This window comes from Hyalella azteca, unplaced genomic scaffold (assembly GCF_000764305.2).
Source record: "Hyalella azteca isolate HAZT.00-mixed unplaced genomic scaffold, Hazt_2.0.2 contig385, whole genome shotgun sequence".
NCBI lineage: Eukaryota > Metazoa > Arthropoda > Malacostraca > Amphipoda > Hyalellidae > Hyalella > Hyalella azteca.
In genome coordinates this window covers 373,567-395,764 of record NW_025930738.1, presented here as the reverse complement: position 1 = coordinate 395,764, position 22,198 = coordinate 373,567, and the positions used below count along the sequence as shown (strand labels likewise).

Here is a 22,198-nt window from a genome sequence, read left to right as displayed (position 1 = left end):
ATTTACGAAGTTTACATTTAATTCGTGTCTTTGGTATTGGATTTGAATGCTTATTTATAACACTTTATTCACTAGCGATTCCAAACAAAAACGTCAGTGCCAGCTGCAAACGCAGTGACCTCACGATGCTGAGCAATATATCTTTTCTAGCAGATCCAGGAGCTGGCGCTGTATAGCACAGCAGCTTATATTGCTATATTTTTATTACGTGTCCACCATATATGGCTTTTTATTTACCTTCGTGGCACAGTTAGCCAGAGCAATTTGTTGGTCATCTGTGTTTGAGCGGTTCCGTATCCACGTAGAGTTCGATAATATGGATCCAAATTCCAGCAATTTCTATTTCTTCTAAGGCGATTGTAAGGGATCACAATAGTATACATGTAATTACTTGTTAGGATTTTAATTCATCTATAACATGACTTCGTTGAGACATGCTCTGTATTTATTCATTGTTTCACGATTAACCGCTGTTTATTTCGAGATACTTAGGTTCAGATTCAGTGGCGGGCTTTATAGATGGTCGTGAAAATTACTATTTGTATTAGTATATTATTTATTCGTGTTATGTTTCGCGAAGAATATGTTTATGTATATTCATCTTTTTTAGTGTTAGATCAATATATGTCTGTGAGTTGTCTGCATTTATGTATTTTGAGAAAGGTTCATAAGTTAGAGCACGCAATTCAGAATGCAAAGTTACCGGTCGAATTAAGCACGGTTACGCAGATACACGGTTAATATTTTTTAATTATTCTATTTGAAGTTTCTTTATTATGATAGTTTTTATTCGTCATTCTTATTCATTATTTCTTCACGATAGTCTAGTATGTGGAGTCATTGGAGGCTTTGTTTTCTTATTTATTTATTTATTGGGCCCCAGTTCTAGCATACTAATTTTGTTTATCGATCATTTTTCCCGATGAAAATATCGGTCACATGCAGTACAATTGTGTACAATCGACGAGAACTGCTGAGTATTGATCGTTGCTATGAGCTGTACCGCCTTCACCCACTTTCTCTGAGCGGTCGATACCTGCACAGTGCGCCACGTGTACAGCTTTTATTTCAATATAAATCTTTGTGTTGGGACACAAATGTTAATCCATAGCACATTTGTGATTGTGATTCTATTTACAACACATGGACTGTCGTTGTCATGTGTTCTGCGAAAAAATCTATATTTTGAGTGAAAATAAAGTTTTTTCCCAAATAATTCATATCACAGGCATATAATTTCTCAACTTTTCTCCGAGAATACATAATTTATGTGCAGGTAGGTTTCTGACCTTTTATCAAAAGGGAATATTCATTCGAGATCATAGTCTTATTACATGTAAATTCAGTCAATCCAGTTTTGATCATATTAAATGTTTCTTTAAAATTTTTCAAATAATTCGTCTTCGGCGATGTTTAAGTCTACTTACGCATTCAATTATTCTCGAAAATAAATTTCAAAATTTTGAAATTCATTCACTAAAATGTATAGGCATGTTTTAACAATCCTGTTTAGCTAAATTAGCTGGAACAAAGAGAGCAAGAATGTTTCCCACACCAAATGTGTGACGAACTCTCTTCCTTGTTCGCCCGGCAGATGTGAGCTAGCAGAACAAGTGCACTCTTGGTGCTTATTATTATTCTTTAAAGCCTTGACCAACTTTAAGTGAAAGCTCTGAGCATTTATGAGTAAATTACAAATTTAGGTACTAGCTTCACTAATATTTGTTCCTGAGAAGCAAAAGTAGACCAACACTTCAAAACCGCACTCGTGACCATTAATTATGAAGAAAGGTTGATTTTCAACTGCTGAACTTTTGCTTCCTTCTTCATATAAAACGAAAAAAATAATTATACATTTCTTTTCTGACTAAAATGATTTTTCATTCAACACTCCATGTGCGTCTCTAGTCTTGGTGGTATTTGAATCAAATATTCATTTCTGATTAATTTTCAGCAATACGATAAGGATATTTGCAGAGATTAAATAGCTAAAGCACAAGAGTTTTTACAAACTTTATGATTGCAAAAAAAAATTATTTTTAAAGTATTTTCCGTTTCCACTATCCTCATATTTCTATTCACATGCCATCATGATGACAAACACTTCACTCGAAAGAGACTTATATGGAAGTTGGATACGTTTTTAGTTCTTATTCAGTTATGCGTGGAGAGTTGCACATACGCACTGCAAGTTGCCCTGAAGCTGATCACCGCCAAATGGTATCGATAGTTACCATCAAAAGTTTGGTAAATATATCGCCTTTCCGCAAGCCGGTCGTCACTTGGCATCATCGAGTGACAAGGCTTCCATCAGGCGTGCACTAAGGGCATCGCTTGGCAGTGCTCACTTCTGACGGTAGATCCCCAGAACTGTCATCATGTGGGGTGGTCGGAAGCGCAAAGAGGACCGTCGGAACAGCGCCAGTGTTGTCGAGCTTCAGCGAGCCGCCAAGCTAGCGCAGTCACGACTGGCCAACTGCGACAAGTCCCCTGGTCTGCGAAGAGCCAACTCCTACAAAGAGAATGAGATGGGCATGCACCGTTCACCATCATACCTTAAGCCTCCATATCCTAATTATTATGAACCGGATAGTCGGAATATTTCTGCAGGATCAAGTGAGACTTCGATAAAGCTGCACGGCAGCAGGGAACGATTCTCCCCATGTGCATCGCCAAAGATGAGCAGACTAGTGGCTAGAAGGTTATCGGGATCACCGCATTCCTCATTAAGTAATATCTCCCATAACGGCAGAGAGCACAGATCTGTCAAAGATCTGAGGCACTGCGAGGCCCTGGCTAGCAACGACGATGGTTATGAAGTTGACAAGAGAAGAAGAGGGAGCGGCAGTCCCCGACACATGAGTCTTACTGGCATACCCGAGGACATGAGGGTTGGTCGACTGAATGAAACTGATTCCCTCTTCAGTGACAACTCTTCGCTGGCGAGCTACCGTACTTGTGACTACTTCTTCAAGGTGAGTAGAATAATTAGAAATGAATGTTTTTATTATTGTTGTTGTATGTTGATTCATCCTTAACAAATTTACGTTATAAAACCTCAAGTTGGCCTGATCTAACCATAGCATTAATTGAGAAATGCAGTGCACTTCTAATACAGGTTTTTTTATTTAATTACTCCTTTAGTTTTAGATATATCTTTATCATGTGTCATCACTGGAAGATTCATAAAGTGGTTGCTGATTCGAAATCTTTTGATGAGTTCATTCCAGACATTATCGCATTATTGCATACTTCAATCAGTAGCTGCTTTCGGCTTACAAAAAAAATTATAGAATTCGGTCGAGAGCATCTTGTCGATTTATCACATTAAATCTACAGCAGTAAAATTAACTTAGAGGGACGTGCCCGATATAATGCATAATAAAGAAAAAATGTTCACTTGCGCCTCTAAATTACTGCATGAAAAACTAATATTCAATCCTTCTGTTTACGGAATGTTTTGCTCATTCGTTATGAATATTTGTGTGACTATGTCAAAACCAAACTGTCTCAGTTTGGGTGCATTTATATGTTATTCGTCAAAATGGCGAGACACGATCTTTTTTGTTCATCGAAACATGGTTCTTTGAAAGGGAATGATTAAATTTGTTATTCTGAATCGTACACACGGCACAAAAATATGTTCCTCAGAAAATTGATAATTATAAAACACAAACGATTTCATCACGACAGACCTCTCCGCACCGAATGTGAGCATAAACGCGTGAACCAAATCATGTAAGGTTCCCATAATAATATGAGTACACAAAATCAGGTACCTGCAGTAATGTTGGCTTAATATTTCATGTACAACTAATAAGAATATTGAAGTATGCTGGGCTCCTGCGTCATTATCATTTCCACGTATAAGGTGCGTACACTATTTAATTGAGGCGCTGTGTCATGCCACTCTCAGGCTGGTGGAATCGCAGGCTTAGATTGTTTTTTTTAATGAAAAGTAATGTTTTCATAAGACGTATACTTTTATAAATTGGAACGCATACTACCTTCTTGGAATGGGTGCATCAAAAAACGCTAATTTCAAATGCACTCTACGGATGAATGCATGAAGAAATTAAAGCTCCACATTTATATTACCAATGATAGAAATAAAACGATTAAAAGATTTTAGTTTTTACAAATAAAAGCCAACGAAGCATTGTTTATTGTTAAGAATGGTTTATAGTTAACAAGTGCATGATTCTTACTTGCTATTTTTTACTTGCTATTTTCTGAGAACACACGCGATAAAATAATATGTGTGAATACAAAAAATACGAGTTAATGTGGAGTAAGCAGGAGCCATAGAAAAAAATGATATCCAGATTTTTTGGAAGCTCTGAATCGTCACTAACATGCAGTATCAAACTTTCCCTCTCATGACGTCAATATGACGAGAGTGGGATTTTGTATTGGAAAAATAATAAAAAAAAGAATTGCAAGCAGCTTCTCCCCTGATTTACCCGCCTCTCCTGCATTGTTAATTTTTATTAAATATTCATCTGGAATTTAGAAGAAGACCTAGGTTATGCTGCAGAAATACACGCACTCATTTATCATTGTGGACAGAAGGTCATAGTCTCCGTCATAAAAGCACACGAGGTAATCTCGAACACCTGTGCAGCACCTGACAAGCCGAGCTGGAGTGAGTAACATGCACAGCTCTTTACTTATGGGAAACTATATTCCAATTATAATAGGAGCTCTCAAGTTGGTCTTTCTGCTTCATTTATTATTATAATTTAATTGCGACTCTTAAAAATTGAATGTAGGATTCATGTGCAGACATTCTTTCCTTAGAACGTTGTAGATGAATAATTTTTCGTTTTTCTTTACCTCGCAATACTGTATTTATTGTTCATTTTACACGAAATGAAATGCTTACATTTTCAATTTATTTGCGATACCTAAAAATATAGGTGTTTCTTCAAAGTAACTCTTACAAGTAAAATTTTTTGCATTATTGCCTCAAGTCTATTTACAGATACAGTATTTGAAATATCAATAATTCTACGCTACAACTCCATATCTGTGAATTTATGCTCCTCAAATCCAAAAAAAATGCAGCTCATGCAACTGCCAGCTTTATCATTATTAACGAAAGCAAAAACATTTGGCCGCCATGCAGGTGATGCTGATCGGCGACTCGGGCGTCGGCAAGACTTGCCTCGTCACCAAATTTCGCGACGGCGTCTTCCTCTCCGGCAGCTTCATCGCCACTGTCGGGCTGGACTACAAAGTGGGTAGCGTGGCAGAATAGGTTTATAAGTGCTGTTTATTTAAAGTATATCACGATTTAGACAGTTATGTTTCGATTAGATTAATGAAAAATAATCCTTGAAGTGAGGTGGACAATCATTTTTAACAACCTCTTTGCAATCTCTGAGCCGGACCAAAGACGGATTTGGTGTCATTTTTATATTGAGCTATGAAAGTTTCTTTCAGCGTACTTTTCAAAAAAATTACATGCTTCAGAATAAACTCTGTGGTTTCAATTGTCACAGCTGAGAAAAACTTGTCTGTTTCCTTGTCACAACCAACAATTGCCGAGTTGTTTCCGAAAATAATTAAACTGTGCCTATTCTCATGTCAGTAGTTGTTTAAGAACAAATCTTTGCCTCTTCAATTGTTAATTTGTCACACACAGCAGTTGTTTCAGAAGAAAACGTTGCCTGTTCAATTGTTCGCTGGTCACAAGCAGCAGTTGTTTCAAAACAAAACTTTGCCTGTTTGGCAGTGCTCACTTCTGACGGTATTGGTCACATTGGTCACAAGCAGCAGTTGTTTCAGAACAAAACATTGCCTGTTCAAATTATTGTTCATTGGTCACAAGCAGCAGTTGTTTCAGAACAAAACTTTGCCTGTTCAATTGTTGACTGGTCACAAGCAGCAGTTGTTTCAGAACAAAACTTTGCCTGTTCAGTTGTTGACTGGTCACAAGCAGCAGTTGTTTCAGAACAAAACTTTGCCTGTTCAGTTGTTGACTGGTCACAAGCAGCAGTTGTTTCAGAACAAAACTCTGAGGGTAGACGGCAGTCTGGTGCGGCTGCAGCTCTGGGACACGGCTGGCCAGGAAAGGTTCCGGAGCCTCACGCGCTCTCACTACAAGGACGTGCAGGGTGAGCGGTGGTCGTCTGTCCTGACGATGGGTAGTGACGCTTTCTCCTCATCTGTATCCTGAATGAAGCGCAGAACTTGAAGTTTTCATCATGAATTTTTTTCATTCATGTTTCCATCATGAAGTTTTCATCATTTCATGAAGTCACTTTATCATATATTCAGTAATACTAATTTAATTTAAGCAGAGTAATGATACAAGTAATTATTTCTTTAGTGATAAAAAGTGTCTGGTTTATAACAAAAGATTCCAATCAAGGACTTCAAAGTGAAATTTTATCGTCTAGTTTTTCTAACTGCGAATTTGCCATCCATAATTTTCACCCATCAGAAAATAATTAGTCTCTCGTGTCACATTGACGGAGGTCAGTCTTTTAACCGAGCGAAGAAGTTGTAGGTTTCTCGTCAATCACGAACTCTGAAAATTACTGTCACCTTGTCGGTTATTCTTGATTATGTGCTCTTTTTTTATTGCCATCGATAGAATGAGCTATATAAATAACAAATAAATCAAATAAATATTTGAGTTAGAGAATTTCACCAACAAAAATGATCAAATTATTGGTCTAATTTATCAGCGTTGATGTTGTTGTATGACGTACACAACCGCCGGAGCTTCAGTAGCGTGCGTAACTGGGTGGTGGAGGCGCGTCGACTTTCCAAGCGCGACGTCGTGATTCTTCTTGTCGGTAAAATAAATAATTCAAAGCTTTCATGTTATATAATACTTGTTGAGGTGTACCATCAATAATAATAATGAATGCTATAACTTTGCCACATTAATAAAAAAATTTGACCATGTAACCTTGTTCCGTAGGAAAAGCTAAAAATTGGTCAAAGCTGTGTACCAGTTGAACAAATTATAAATTTTGATGTTTTAATAATTTTTCAAGTTTAGTTTTAAACCGAGCTATAACACGGTGTTTTAGGCAACAAAAGCGATTACTCGGAGAGTGATCGAGCAGTTACCAAAGACGAAGGCTTGCTGCTTGCGAAGGAACTCGGCCTCAACTTCGTCGAGACTTCGGCGAAAAATGGCGACAACGTCGAGCTCGCCTTCCGAGCAGTCGCTGTGTGAGTGATTTTTCAGCCTTGCAGTTACAAATAGCAGATGAAATAAGGAATTTATTGTGTGATAAAAATTACAGGTCAAATGAGCATGAAAAAATATAGGTTGAGGGTGAAACTGGAATAATTTCCTTAAAAAAAAAAAACAAAGCCAAAAAACTGAGTACGGTGACAGGAGAAACAGAACCCTTAGATACGTATATAAATTTCATTTCGAAAATAATCCTTACAATACCCGAAAAACCGAGTAAAAGAAGATAAAATAAAAATTAGAAATCTCAAATACACTTCCAGGTAATTGTATAAGTGATTGAAAATTTCGCCCGTGAGCAGGAAGCTGAAGTGCCAACACAGCGCTGACCCCGAAGACAAGAGCTTCAGCCTGCAGGACTATCTACTTAGGAACGAGGCGTCCTGGTGGTCATCTTGCTGCTCCTTCTGCCCTTTCTACCGACGATGAGCATCCCTGTCCAGTGGCTGGATGATATCAGATGATACCGACGATATGCTTAACTGCTCAGCATTTTGACGATGTTCTTCACTGCTCGTGGGCTGGATAACATCAGGATATTCTTCCCTGTACGCAGGCTGGATCGTATCGATGATACGCTTCCCTAGTCCGGGTGTTGAATGGTACACATTACTGCTCAAGGGCTTGATGGTATCGAAGATAAGCTTCCCTGCCTGAAATGAATTCGAACTTTCGCAATTACGCAGTCAAGTTTCAGACGATATTGTTGGTTGTCATCATGCATATAAAAATTTTAATGGTATATTTTCAATTTTTTGTTATTGTTTAGTTTGGCAGAAATTGTTCCTTAACGTAGATTTCATTGAAGACCAGAAATTACCTGAGTAATTCTTAATAACAAATGTCCCTGGTAACCTCATATTCAAACTTCGAATCCTACGAAAAGATTTATTTGAAAATGTGAGATGAACAATAAAAAAATATCAGTGAAGAAACTCCTATGTATTCGAGAAATAAATTAGTAACTTAACATTTTTCACACACCCAAATATTACGAAACTTTTCCTGGCATATCACGCTTCTTTAAAAATTTTAATACTGTCGCTGCTCTGTATAAGCGCGGAATTATGAGTGAAGCTCATTGTGAGTAAATAATGGTGAGTAAAGCTCATCACCTATTCATTTGAACTCGTGATCGAGGACGTACAGAACTCATTATAAATTTAACAGAAGTGAATCTTCGTGTACATTTCTTACTTAATATTTATTTACGTCTTTGTATTTGCGCTGGGATGCAATTTATATTTCCAGGTGAAATGAGTTGAAATATTTAATCTTGCTTTTCCAAACAAATAATTGGACATTTTCATTTCTAGAATGCCTATCGTTATTTACAGTTGAATTATGCACAGTTTTCTCCTGTTGTGTTTCCCCATTACCTTTAGTTACGAATTAACAAACATATTACGTCTCACCCACCAGCGATTGTTCCTGGTATTTTACTCATTTTGAATCATATTTTTACACGATTTCAACAATGATTGGCCTATTTTATCTATAAATTGAAGTTAAATCTATGAGCCTCGATCTATCAAATCTGTCATCATCCTAGCAGGAAGGAACTATCGAAATCTGATTCTAGTTTAGGCGAAATAATAGGCTTCCAAAATTAAAACAATTCCTATGTGTTCCATTCTGTTGGAATAAAAAGTTTTTCACACTCAAATTTTTAGTTGATTTGACAACTTGATTTGAAACACGCTTTTGTTTATAATTATCACGTATGTATATTACCAATGATGCGTCATATTCGGGATAATAAATAGTTTTACAGCGATCGAAGTATTATTTGTAGCTCCCTCGCATCGCCTAACTATTCAAATCAAGTTGTAAATTTTCACCTCATATCCTTCCTCTTCGGTCCAAGTTTTTTAATGCAAATGAGATGTTAGATGCTTGTCGACTGTGGCGCCGTTAGGCCCATTATAGGGGCCTCTGGCCCCATAAATATCCCCACACGTCCCTAAATAATTTATGTTCCTTCGTCAAAGTTGTGATTCTTCACAAAATTAATATCGGCTTATTCAATATAATGAGGCACGAGTACAAATTTGAATGAATAGTCGTACAAAAAGTCATTATTGAAATAAATATGATCATAAATTTTACGGGGGGCTAACGAAGTTCTCAAAACCTAAGGGACTCTCTGTATCTGAAACCTACTGAGCCTCTGCTGGTTGGACTGCTATTTGCTCAGGTAATTATTTTCTGTTTATGCACGTGCGTATAATTTGAAATGTCTCCTCTACTGTTTACATGAGTTAATTATCATCTGAACGACTGGTGTTTAATTTGTGTAAGATATATTAAATTAAATGTTCTTCTTGAGATAGTTAATTAGTTTCGATTCATTACTTACCTATAATGGCATAACTGGAGCGATATTACGAGAAGGATGCTCGGTAATGACCGATTTGATATTTACTTTCTTACTAATCTGCTCAAATTGTCATGACGGTTGGAGTGGCAGTGCCTGAAATAACTGATGTTACAAGAACAGCAATAAACATTGCAATGGCTTTACATAACATAACATAGTGATGTCGGCGCTGAAGCGTAGGCCTGGGCCCTGGTGTGGCCTGTCGCCGATTCTTTTCCTTTTCGTGCCTTGTTCACAGAGCTTTGTCATTCCGTTATCTAATATCATTGTGTACTGAGGCAAAATCTTTTATCGTCGTTGAGGGCGTTGATCATATCTATATATATCATAAAAATTAAAAACCATGACCGTCTGGCGTCTAGACTCGTTACTCAGATCGCTGTGACAGCATCATTTATTATAGTATCCTCTCAAAACATTTTCTCGATTTCGTTTTCTGTGATGCCATCAGTTGCGCTTTCATGAGGGACTTATGTAGATAAGATGTCCTCATCAACACTAACAAGTCCAAGTGTCCAACTCATGCTGCTCATAAATATTGTACAAATATACTCTAAGAGAAACTGAATTATATTGAAATATTGATATATTAACACATCCGTTGGCATTCATCTCTTGAAAGCAAATATTGAAGGAGGCGGAGCAATCATGTGAGAAAAAATAGTGAACAGTTTGAGCGAATCACATAGAATATAACGACGAAAACTTGCATTAATTTTCCTTCAAATCACGAAATCTGTCAATAATCAGCATATTCTTATTTTGCCTGGATTCTTGACCTTGATCACGTTCATTTCATTCATGTAGAAATGGTTTTCTTTCACAAAAAAAAATGAAAAAATTCCGACCCATTAAATTCCTTGCAACTAATAATTTTGTGCATCTCTCATCAGGTTTTTAAATCTTTTATTCTATTCTTGCCAGGTAGTTTGATGCAGTTCATGAAAAACTTTCATACAAAGTGATTGAATATCAAATTTATTTCATGCCAATTACTAACTGTACTTCCGTCTGTGTGAATGTTAATTAGTCATTCTCGGCTCCTCAAATATGTCACATGTAGTGCCATTTGCTCCAGATAAAATTAACACATCAAATATGTTAATGCATTAATATTGAAACTCGTTATAAGATCATCACCTGCTCAATTCTTCTTCACAGCCAGCGCGCGCCTTGAAGAAGTAGTCGGTGGAGCGAGCGAGCGTCTCTACACTAAATATTCATGAGTTCTGCGATTACTTGTCAAAGCTCTTCTTCTCCGTGCGATCAGAGGGTTGGGACTACAAATCTTCTCAGGCCAGGACCTTCCTAAAATGAGCAACATTTAGCAGCGCAAAACATGAAGCAACTCGACTGGCAAAATCTCCGGTGAGAACGCGAACTTTTTAGATTTTTTCCCCGGCTTTTCTGCTCCAGGAATGACGTCATATTCTCCTGAACGAAGACTGAAAGAACCTAGAGAGCTTCTGGCGCACGTCTCGTAATAGGCACGAAGGTGTGAGCAATCTTGTCCAGCGAGCAGTTGCTTCAACCGTTCGGAAATTGTTGCCGTTCAATGGAGTCTTACCTCAGCCGATCGCAGTTTTAAATAACAGCCAGCCTGCTGGCTTCTGTTTAGAAATGTGCAGGTTGCGTTTGCAAAGCTGTGAATGTTAGTAAATTTCGATAAATCTTAGAGAAAAAATATAATTTACGCTCTCAAAATTCAAGAAGGAACTATAAAACTACAATTTAGTAGTGAAGCGAAGTTTGCATCAAATTTCTCATAGCTAAATAGAGTTGCAATAAAAATTAATGATAGAAGTAAGAACCAAATAATACTGCTTCACTAGATACGTCAGCATTGCATTCATTTTTCAGGTTACTTAGGCATCAGATAAACACCATAACATATCACGGCTCGGTCAAGGTACAAGGCTAGTGCAATAAACCTAATCTGTTTTTTCTAATCTTTACTTTTTCTGGCCGTGAATGTCACATCACAAAAAAATAGTTCAAGAAATGAATGATTGATCATCCTTCCACTGTCTTTAAATAAAATTGGACTTAGAAATTGTAGGAGTAATCATAGTTGGCCTTTAAAGGATACAAGGATTTTGCCTGGACTCGAACAATGGTCTTCAACATGGCATCGGTGTGCTGACGAGCTTACAATTTTATGATTCACAGCCATACAATAATATTAAGCTAAAAACAATTACGGACTAGTGCGGCACGTGGAATTGATATGGGATCACTTGGAAGTGATTAATAAGCGAACCGCGGATGGAGCATGGAACTTAGGATGAACCAACTTATGAACACGAGAGTATCAAAGGTGGAAGGACTCAAGAAGGAGAGGGAATGGCAGTTTGAGTGTGGAGCAGGTGTGGCGTGCGTGGACTTAATGGATTGCCTGAGAGACGAAGCTTCTTAAATGCAGTTAAATGCCTCCTCTTCCCTCCTTGGTAAGCGGGGCCACGAAGCAGAGCTGCGACCTCCTGCCACTCCCTCTTGATCACATCTTGGCTGCCGGGCGCTGAACTTTCTTCGTGCTTTACAAGGATTGATTCCATGCACACAAGCATGCGTCTCGTATCTGCCTTCTGTCCGTAATACTGGTAAACTTTGTCGGCTGCTCAATTAGTGATCGGTAAAGCAATGGAGCAATGGAGTGTACTTTGTCCAAATTAAAAAAAATCATTCATACGCGTGCCAACAAATGTTCTAAGTTTGAAGAAATAACATAGTCTACCAAATACTTAATTGCAGCTGCATTTTACCTACTCCCTGGAATTAAATAAATTTGAAATCAAGTTTTGTTAAACAAGTTCTTTTTACAGAAAAATTTCTTCATTTCTTTTGAAGCTGTAGGTGAATCCTTGATTCCTAAAATGATTTGTTCTCGTCATGATTTAGAGGAGGTTCTTTGGCTTTGTAATACCTAGATGCTAAAAATATGAGTCACAATTTGTAAAGTTTACCCACCTGGATTATAATTTCAGACACATAAACTATTATTGACCTAACGTTAATTTCTGGAGTGTGAATTATTAATAAGCCGATTGCAAAGATCAAGTTGTCATGAACGCCCAAGATGCGCGTTAATTGGTCATCCGTTCAGCGATCAAAACTTTAACGTCTACACAACCAATGACTGATAGGTAGGCTAAACTCTAACGAATGATAGGCTAAACTCTAATTAATGATAGGCTAAACTTATGATTATGAATGATTATTTATTCGTAATTTGTTGACGGTCAAAAATTTTTCTTCTAACAGGCTGGTACCTTTTAGTATTCTTTCCTTGAAATTAAAAAAAAGTGAATTCGCGTCTATAATACTGCCATTTATAAATAGGGCACAATACAAATTAAGTTAATGATTTTGAGCTCATGTATTCTAGAAATATTTATCTATTTATCGCTTGATCATGTGGATTTGACCGAGATGGAAAGGGCTTGCAACGCACTGATTCCTCAGATTAATTATCATTTATCTACTGCCGGAGCAAATTGAAACGCTGTTCAGGACTTTGATCTTCCATATTTGACTTAGAGATCAGGGTGGCACCCGCTCCAAGTCTTCTATATAGGAACATCAGCAAATGCCATGCATATTATTAATAATATGATCAATGCATAAACGAAGACTTAGAGATACATGTTGTCATTGTAAACTGGCGTTGAGTTGCCGTGGAGTAAGTCATGTTGTCGCGTGGATTAAGAGCGTTGGCCCAATATTATCACGGGGATCAGATCGTCAAGCTGTAAAAAGCCAACCTTGCTATAACTGCAGATGCACCGAATTATTTCATATTGTTCATAATACTCGGCAGAAGAGGGTTAATCACAAAAATAAATGTTACAGTCCACAGTTATCGAAATTTTAAAATTAGTCACAATTTTGCCATCTAACTTCCATGGAATAAGTATTGTTGTATATATTTTGTAGTGGTTCATATGATAAACAAGTTTAGATAAATAATGATTTGCTGCAATAATATAGCAATTCGTATAATGAGCTGATAAACATAAATCAATAAAAATAGTTTTTCATCTATTTGTGCATATTATATTTTTCTGAAGACTTCCTTCATTTTCGTCGAGTTGATTCTCCCAATATACACGAAGGGTGTGCCGGCTGGCTGACCAGAACTCCACGGGATAGCCCCTCCATGCCTCGCGATTGCATTAACTCCTGCCGTCCACTCTTCGTTTGCTCTATTGTATGAGATTATTGGTGCTAACTACACCTCAATGCAGCACCCCGAATAACATGTAAAAAGTCTTAACAAACATTCATGAATGCCACACGATTGACGGCGTACGTGCGTATCATCTCGAGGATTGTTCAATGCCAGCCAGTCTGTATTAAAATGATATTTGTGTGGGTTTTCAGTTGTAAAACTTCATTTTGTCCACTTTTGATTCACCAGAATGTCATGTCAAACAGTAATCATTTAATATTTTTGCAGGTGTAAGCGCTCAAGCGTTGTTTTTTGGATATCGTTTGGTACTTTATTCGAGTCGAAATTTGAGTAAACTAAGAAGTTTACAGAACAAAGCAAAATTGAAATTTCCAACCCATTAATGGCTTTCATACCATATTAGTAATTGCAAATAATCACATAATTTTAGGTGATTAATGAAAAAAATTATAGCTATAGTCTACGGCTAAAAGGAAACTCGCATTAAATTCATATTTGTCAAGGTAAAATACCAGAAAAGTGAATGCAGACTAATTAAAAATATTGCATAATTCTTTCGAAATTCACAAATATCTATCCAAATAATGTTTTTGCCTGTTGTTTCAAAAATATTGCGCTTTTTTATCCGAATGAAAAGCGAGATCATGTCCACTACACTCTTGATATTTACTTGATATGCATTATAAGACTGAATCCAGCGTGGTTACGGCAAGACGCCCGTTACGCCTTTGTATTTAGGTGCGATGTCCATTACACGCAGGGTTTCTTTAGCAGCGGGCGGCTGCAGGACAAAAGCAAACGAAAATTAAAGTTTCTGTAGGGCACAATGCTGAGTGATAACATGTCCTTGCCCCATGCTGCTGGTCCTACTGATGTTGAGGCATGCTGATGCTGGTGGTGTTACTGATGTTGGTGCATTGATGCTGATGCTGGTGGTGTTACTGATGTTGGTGCATTGATGCTGATGCTGGTGGTGTTACTGATGTTGATGCATGCTGATGCTGGTGGTGTTACTGATGTTGGTGCATTAATGTTGATGCATGCTGATGCTTGTGGTGTTACTGATGTTGGTGCACTGACGTTGAGGCATGCTGATGCTGGTGATGTTACTGATGTTGGTGCACTGATGTTGAGGCATGCTGCTGCAGGTGGTGTTACTGATGTTGGCGCACTGACGCTGAGGCATGCTGATGCTGGTGATGTTACTGATGTTGGTGCACTGATGTTGAGGCATGCTGATGCTGGTGGTGTTACTGATGTTAGTGCGCTGGCGTTTAGGCATGCTGCTGCTGGTGGTGTTACTGATGTTGGTGCACTGACGTTTAGGCATAATAGTGCTGCTGGTGTTTCCAAGGTTGCTGCTCTAATGCTGCGGAATGCTGCTGCTGCTGGCATTACTAATTTTGCTGCCGATGTTGAGGCAGGTTCATATATATATATTAAGCAACCGTAGGGGCCGCCTTCTGTTGAAATAAGGTCATTAATATCTTGCATAGTATTTTATACAACTTTATCATTGCAATTGTTTGTTATATGCATTTTATGTTTGAACTGCTGCTGATCAATGTCGACGTTTTTAAGGTTGATATGACCACTGCTGATGATGGTGATGTAGCCACTACTGGTCTGCAAGACAAGAGGTCGCGGCTGACAACGTCGCGTCGGCAACGCTGCGGCGCACTAATGCATCGCGCCAGGAGTTTTCTGAGGTAGAGTGCAAACAAATATTATTCATAACGAGGTGAACGTGGTGAACTTGAGGAGTTCTGAGCTGCTGTGCATCTTGGTCAGCATATGTTATGTTTTCAGGACTTGGAAAGAGTGGGAAAGTAAAATATTTCTAGAATGTTCTGCCGGCAAATGGAAATGATGGTCACTTTGAAAAGATTTACTCCGCATTCGATATCTCTGCTGTCACTCATGATCGTCGAAATAAAAAAGTTATAGGCGAGGTTAAGATTCATTGTTGTTCCATCGCCAAGTATGCTTCAGGTTTTACTAAATTGTCGAAATCAAAACACAATTTGTCCTTTAATTGTTCCTTGTATATACGAATGTATGTGTAAATTTTGGAACTAAGTCCTGAATTTATTTTTCATTCACTAATTCAACGCGAAATTTAACAAGAAAATTACGCGTCTGGTAGAATTTAATAAGTACTAGAAAAGTGGTACAGAACGTTTAACATTTAACTGAGAAACCAACGGAAATTCTCTTTTTTGTCGACACTCAAGTGCCACTAATTATAAAAAATCACTGTGAAAAATTTAAAAATTTAAACAGTTTTTCCTATTACAGCAATTGAAGAACTTTGCTCGAACTTCCAGGAACATTTCCGCAATTGGCAGCTCGCCGAAATAAAATAAAAGCCTTCAATGTCAAGTTTTTAAACGGCCTAGTGAAGGTTCCCTTTGTTTTCCACAGCTTCTTGAGAGGCTCGAGACCGTCAGTGTCGCACATGAAGTGCTGGGCGCGATGTTTCTGTTGCCCTCCCCTCAATCTTCGACAAAATTTGTAACACTGTTTTTCAACTCTCCCTCAACAATTACTGATGAGATATCAATTAATTCTAAATTTTTCAATGCACTACTAAGCAATCTGCACTTTTTCACGTTTCTCGTTATTTACCACTTGTCCTGCAGGCTCGAGCAGCTACTTAAAGAAATGTAGTTTATTGCACGTTCGAAATGAATAAAATAAACTCTCTTTATATTGAAGACTCTTTGATGTTATTCCGGTTTTGATCATACAATTGTTCATGAATCATATGGACTGAAATTGACCATAGATCAGCTGCGATAGCTCGAGTGATGTGTCGATCAATGGACAGACGAACTCATACCAAACGTCCCTTCGAGTGAAATGTGGGAGTGCGGCACGCGAGTTGCGACTTCCCGTTAATCTTTTGCTTGTTCAATTCCTTCACAACGTAACAATAAATATGGGACAAGGTATAAGTAGGGACCGGTTGTTCTGTGTAGAGACGTATTTCTTCTGCCACTTTTGGCTACGTGTATTTTAGAGTGTCATTAAACTTTGTCCTACTTTTGTTAAGCGGATGTTTTATCCCATAATCACTTGTAAATCGGCAAATTATGGTGAAGATTAACTTAATAATAATAGTGAAAGAAATTACAGAGTTGGTGACGGATCATTGAATTAGCCAACTAGCTTCGCTATTTCATGTACATATGTCGTTATTGATTGCACTAACTTCAAGCACTAAATAATGAGTTTTTTCTGCATAATTCAAGCACAAAAATTGCCTTCATTTAAGTTTAAAAAATATAACTCAGTACTCACTGCAGTGAGTGACACAGAGCGCATTTTCTCGTCGACAAAAACTTGAGGTCACGGACGGACGGACAGACGGACGGACAGACGGACGGACAGACGGACGGACAGACAGACGGACATGGCGAGCACAATAGTGCATTTTTTCCATAAATGAGAAAATGCGCTAAAAAATATATCCCTTGCTTCTGAGTAATTCAATCGATTGCAGAAATGGAATGTTCTGAAAGCGTTAAGAATTCCACAATTACTTTCAAATGAAATTTGGAAGCATATTAATTGTAACTACATTTTCTTCGTCTGATTATGAATTTGTAGAGTTCTCAAGGGCAGTGCAAAGTTTAAAAAATCTCCAATTAGTTGGAAGAGCTAGGACGCGGCGCAGGCTGAGACAAGCTCAGGCGGAAGATCATTTGCATGGAGCTGGAAGAGGTGATCTCAGGGTCTCGGCTCATTGTCAACTTCGTTAGATTGGGCGAGTTGACACAGTGCTCGGCTCCCTCTACTGGTAATGAGGTCCCTAATGAGCAAGACTCTTATTATTGCTGCTGCTTGCCGCTGCCTTCTATATCACAATTCACTCTGAAAAGTAGTTATACACATATCCAAATACCCGGCAATTTTGGCAAGTTTTTCTCTAACTGCTGTCTCCTGGATGGACATTGACTCACGTATACATACCACATGCAAACTATAGTTCGTATACTAGAAAACCTGTTGCGAATATCGCTCTGGACTTACAATCAGTGATAAAATCGGAATCTTGATGTTCATCCGTGAAAATTCGCCCGGCGAGAGCTTGGCCGGGCGAGAAATCCATGTCACTATTTGTTCGACCCTCGCCTGGCCTCCTCGATTGACAAAAAGATGGCCAGATTTTTATTGTAATCATAAATTTGTAATCTTATCGAATTAGTCTGATGAGGACCGAGAATTGTATTCAATTATTTCTCATGTAATGAAATTTATTCTTAATTGTCGTATGGGTATGCGCCTTCGAATTTTCAAATTTTTTTGGGTAAAATGTTCTCTAAATAAGGAGTTCATTTTTATCGTTAGTATGAAGGTATAATTCTAGAAACTCGATTCACTCGCATTGTTTATAATAATTTTCTATAGCGTAGAAAGCCTCAAATTTAGAAGCGTAGTAAGAATTCTTGGATGTGCTGGACAAATTTTTTTATTCTTCGGCTCGAGCCAATGAATTTTTTCCACTCATAAAACACATTTAGAAACAAGCTCAACACTCACGAGCTCCTCAATTTGTGATTACAAATTAAATCAATGCAGCCTTTCAACTGTTCAAAAATAGATTATTAAGTGTCACATAATTGAAGTTTATCCTAAAATTTATTTCATTCTTGAAAAATGAATTGTAATGAAACTGTAATTAAATAACGTTATACGTAAATCGTTGCTCAGTGCATATGGAATTTTCCTTGTTTTCATAAATCACTTATTGGTATTGCATTCTAACATTCCATTGTTCTACGGCATTAAGCAATTCAATATTGACTGATCCACTCCAATATCCTTCGGTAATTAAATTGATGTTCCGATCAGCATGCCTTTACGCCATCTCTATTACGGATGTATGAAAAAGTTACTATGTGATTCTCAGTGTTATAAATTCTGCAATTTCGCTTTGAATAGGAACAATGACCCTTGAATTGAAATAACATGGTATTAATCCCATTTGTATGCCTTGAAATGTTCGATACTCCATCATGCTAAATTTCTATTCTCATTTTTCCGGTAAACTATATCTATTTACCATCTGAAGTCCATATGTTAAACGATGGCTTTATATGGACCACGTACACTGTAATTACATCCTTTAAATCTTCCCCGCTCTCTAATACCTGTTGCCTATTTTCGTGACGAATCCCTTATCTCCGAGGCAACACAGTTTAGTTTCTCGTTTCGAAGCATCATCGCCAGTATTGTAGAAGTTGTGCTGCATTTTGAAGCGTAAAGTAGCAATCCAGCGGCGGCAGACCATCTCGACCAGCACTACAACCTACCAGCAATCATGGGCGCATCGTGCGTGGCCAACCAATGGCCACCCAAATGCCACTGCTGATACGCCCAAGAAATTCGACGAGAAAGTGACCGCCGCGGGGCTCGATCGTCGGCCGTGGGATCACATTATTGGTCTGCCAGAAAGGAAGTGGACGGCGCACGTTGAGCTCAGCGAGCGCCGAGCAATCAGCCCTGGACCTGCGACAAACGAGACTGTCAGACGCACGCTGTCGTTTGTCATCGAGACTATCGGGCCAAAACTGAGGCTCCCACAGCTGCTCAGTGCGCGTGCGGGCCTCAAAATCTCCATCTTTACTTACTTTACGTCACTGCTTACACCGACCATTTGTGATCGCGAATTCAGCCGTAGTTTTGATGCAACTGAGAGCAGAATTAGTTTTCCAACGAGTGAGATGTAATAGCCGTATTCGTAACCATGACTTTTAACAATATATGGATAGTGAATACGCAACAAAATTCGTTGATTATAGTAAAATTTAATTGAAATGCGCATGGTTTTTCAAAATTTTCTTGATACTTTAAATGAAGGTTTTCGCGACATAAACGAGTTTCACTATAATAATATGCTCACATGAGGATTTCCGCTATATTATATTTTTGGCATGGGGATTTATTGGCATGAATAATATTATGATATTAATCAATCATTCCAATGCATAATTATCCTTAACATTAACGAAATTCTAGGGTGACAACTTCTGTCGAAGGTTTCCATTCACTTCAATCACTCGTGTGTGAGGAGAAATTAGCCTATTTATGACCAATTTAGGATTGGAGCCAACCTCAACCTACGACACATGAAACAAGTTGTGCCAATTGAGACGGAAACAATAAGATATGTCCATGACCTTGTACCGATTCTTGTCATTCTCGTGGAGAAGTACACAAGAGAAACAAAAAATTACCAAATGAAATTAGCTATTACACAAACGTGAGAATACATTCCAAAATACCTGAGTACTAAAATAAATTAAAATTGAAGTATACTTTAATAAAGAGAACATGTATAGCCCGAAATTATGCGGAACGCCTGTAGTAATGGCAGTTCAAAATAACATTATTGTTACTGAATGGGGAACATTGTCGTTAAACTCGACTTTCTTGAATCTGGATGCATGGCGACACAAAGACAACGACACTCAAGAGGCTCGACAGAATAACAATTTCAGGAATATTTTGGCATGCCTGAATGGCATTGATGGCCTTTAAAAGGCCCTCAACAACACCACAAAGCTCTAAAAAATGAAGGCGCTTAAATCTTGGCCGATTAATGGCGCGATGCTTGGTCATGAACTCAATCGATGTCAAGTAAAGCACCACAAGCTGATTTATTACAGCAGTGACCCGCTCGTTGAAGGTGGGTACATACAGGGATTATTGACCGATAATGGGCAAAACTTTACCTGCATTTCATTGAAACTTTGAATTCGTCCGTAGATTGAAGAACACCTTATATTTGTTTTAGGTGCCTCAATTATTTAAGTGATGAAGCCTAAAAATCTGACCATCTTCTTGCCACAAGTCTAGATTTTTCCTGTTAATCCGAGATTAGTGTAGAAAAAACTGGACATTTATTTCGGCTTCTGCGTTATGTGCTATCACTTAACGGGTCATTATTTCATTAGCATAAAAACCATGATTTTCAAATTTAGGAAAATTATATTATTTACCTGTTTGGATGAAATTTCAGAACGTTCATATTTTCTCTTACGCAGAAGAGGAACTCGCTAGTCGTCTAGTTAGATCGTTGCTGGGCTTGGCATTTTATGCAGAGGTTCAAGCAGCTGGAAACTCAAGAAGGGATGAGGGCGAAGAAGAAAGCTCGTCTTCCAGAGGTAGTCGTTTTATTGAGGCTCTTGAGTAGCAGTGCAGAATTAGGATGCAGCCAGTGGAGATACAGTATGTGAATAAACCGAAACCTACTTAAAGGCTAAATTCAGACTTAGGCTAAATTTAATCTGAAAATTTAAATACTAAAAATACGTTTCCATACTTTCTTGTGTGCATTAATTTTTCGCTTGCTATTACTCTTATTGTGCGACGTGCCCTCGAAATTCGTTTGAACCAGCCGCCACGATAAATGATTCGTAGAATAATAGTTTTAATTATAAATTTTTAATATATTGGACAGGAAATTATTTAGTCTCGAAAGATTCCTTTTTGGCGAAAAATAGAAACATTCAGAGCTTAACTTTAGAATCTTTCATTAAAGTATAGGAAGCACTAATTCTGTGAAGAATTAATAGCTTTTGCCGTAATTCAATAATATAACTGAGGAGCATTGAATGTACATAGATAATTAGAACTTGATGATAACAAATATTAAAGTTTTACGCAGACTTTGAGATGTTAGCACATTTCTTAAGCGATTTTACTAACGACTGATAAAATTGATTTCTTCAGATCTTGAGGTCAATATCTTTTAAATAGGGCGTGTTTAAACCCAATATAAAGCATAAATCATTTCACATGTCCCGTGATAATTTCCATTATTTGGAGAAACTAATTACAGGCTGAACATGAATTAACTCCTAATTTTTACAACACTTCTCATTAACTTCAGTTCTTGTCTGTCTGTCTGTCTGCTACAAATCTTATAATCGATATTTACCACACACCTAACTGTCCAATCGATCTGAAATTTGGCACACTTGCGTAAAGTTGGAGACAATTCATGAATCAATTGACAGAATAAATAATTTTACGAATAAAAATTTTTTTCCCATTATTAAAAAATAAAAAATAATTTCGTCTGCTACAAATCTTATAATCCACATATGACACAATTTGACCTGTCCAATTGATCTGAAATTTTGCACAATAATTATTGCATAAAGTCAGAGACAAAGCATGAATCAATTAAATAATAATTTTGAAAATGTACAAAATTTTGATATCTTAAAAAAATTTTGAAAAATAATTTTTTTTAATATATGAAAATAAAATTAGAAATTCATTGTGCATGTGTAACATCCAAGACACTGGATTGTTCAGCAGTGTTGTCTTTAAAAAGTAATTTATAAACGCATATTATTTATCAACCATTCGTTCATGTGATTTGGAACCAACTTTATAT

The 22,198-nt window shown here is 37.5% G+C and overlaps 1 protein-coding gene across 2 annotated transcripts; it reads left to right on the top strand.

Moving 5' to 3' along the window:
* The first annotated feature begins 1,943 nt into the window (after window positions 1-1,943).
* On the top strand, window positions 1,944-8,994 carry LOC108673709 (ras-related protein Rab-37). Of its 2 annotated transcripts, none has more exons than XM_018161578.2 (6): window positions 1,944-2,975; window positions 5,129-5,239; window positions 6,011-6,119; window positions 6,696-6,806; window positions 7,047-7,191; window positions 7,519-8,994. In XM_018161578.2, the coding sequence occupies exons 1-6, from the start codon at window positions 2,379-2,381 to the stop codon at window positions 7,643-7,645; spliced, it is 1,200 nt and encodes a 399-aa protein (XP_018017067.1). In that variant the 5' UTR covers window positions 1,944-2,378; the 3' UTR covers window positions 7,646-8,994. The 2 variants fall into 2 exon arrangements, with proteins under 2 accessions (XP_018017067.1, XP_018017065.1); XM_018161576.2 differs by having other exon boundaries at window positions 6,002-6,119.
* The last annotated feature ends 13,204 nt before the right edge of the window (window positions 8,995-22,198 follow it).

Bases quoted from the DNA above. Each gene is read 5' to 3' on its own strand.
- LOC108673709 (XM_018161576.2), top strand. From the start codon at position 2,379: ATGTGGGGTGGTCGGAAGCGCAAAGAGGACCGTCGGAACAGCGCCAGT. The intron at 6,120-6,695 runs GTGAGCGGTGGT...CTAATTTATCAG, and splicing joins TCACTACAAGGACGTGCAGG to CGTTGATGTTGTTGTATGAC. The intron at 7,192-7,518 runs GTGAGTGATTTT...GCCCGTGAGCAG, and splicing joins GCCTTCCGAGCAGTCGCTGT to GAAGCTGAAGTGCCAACACA.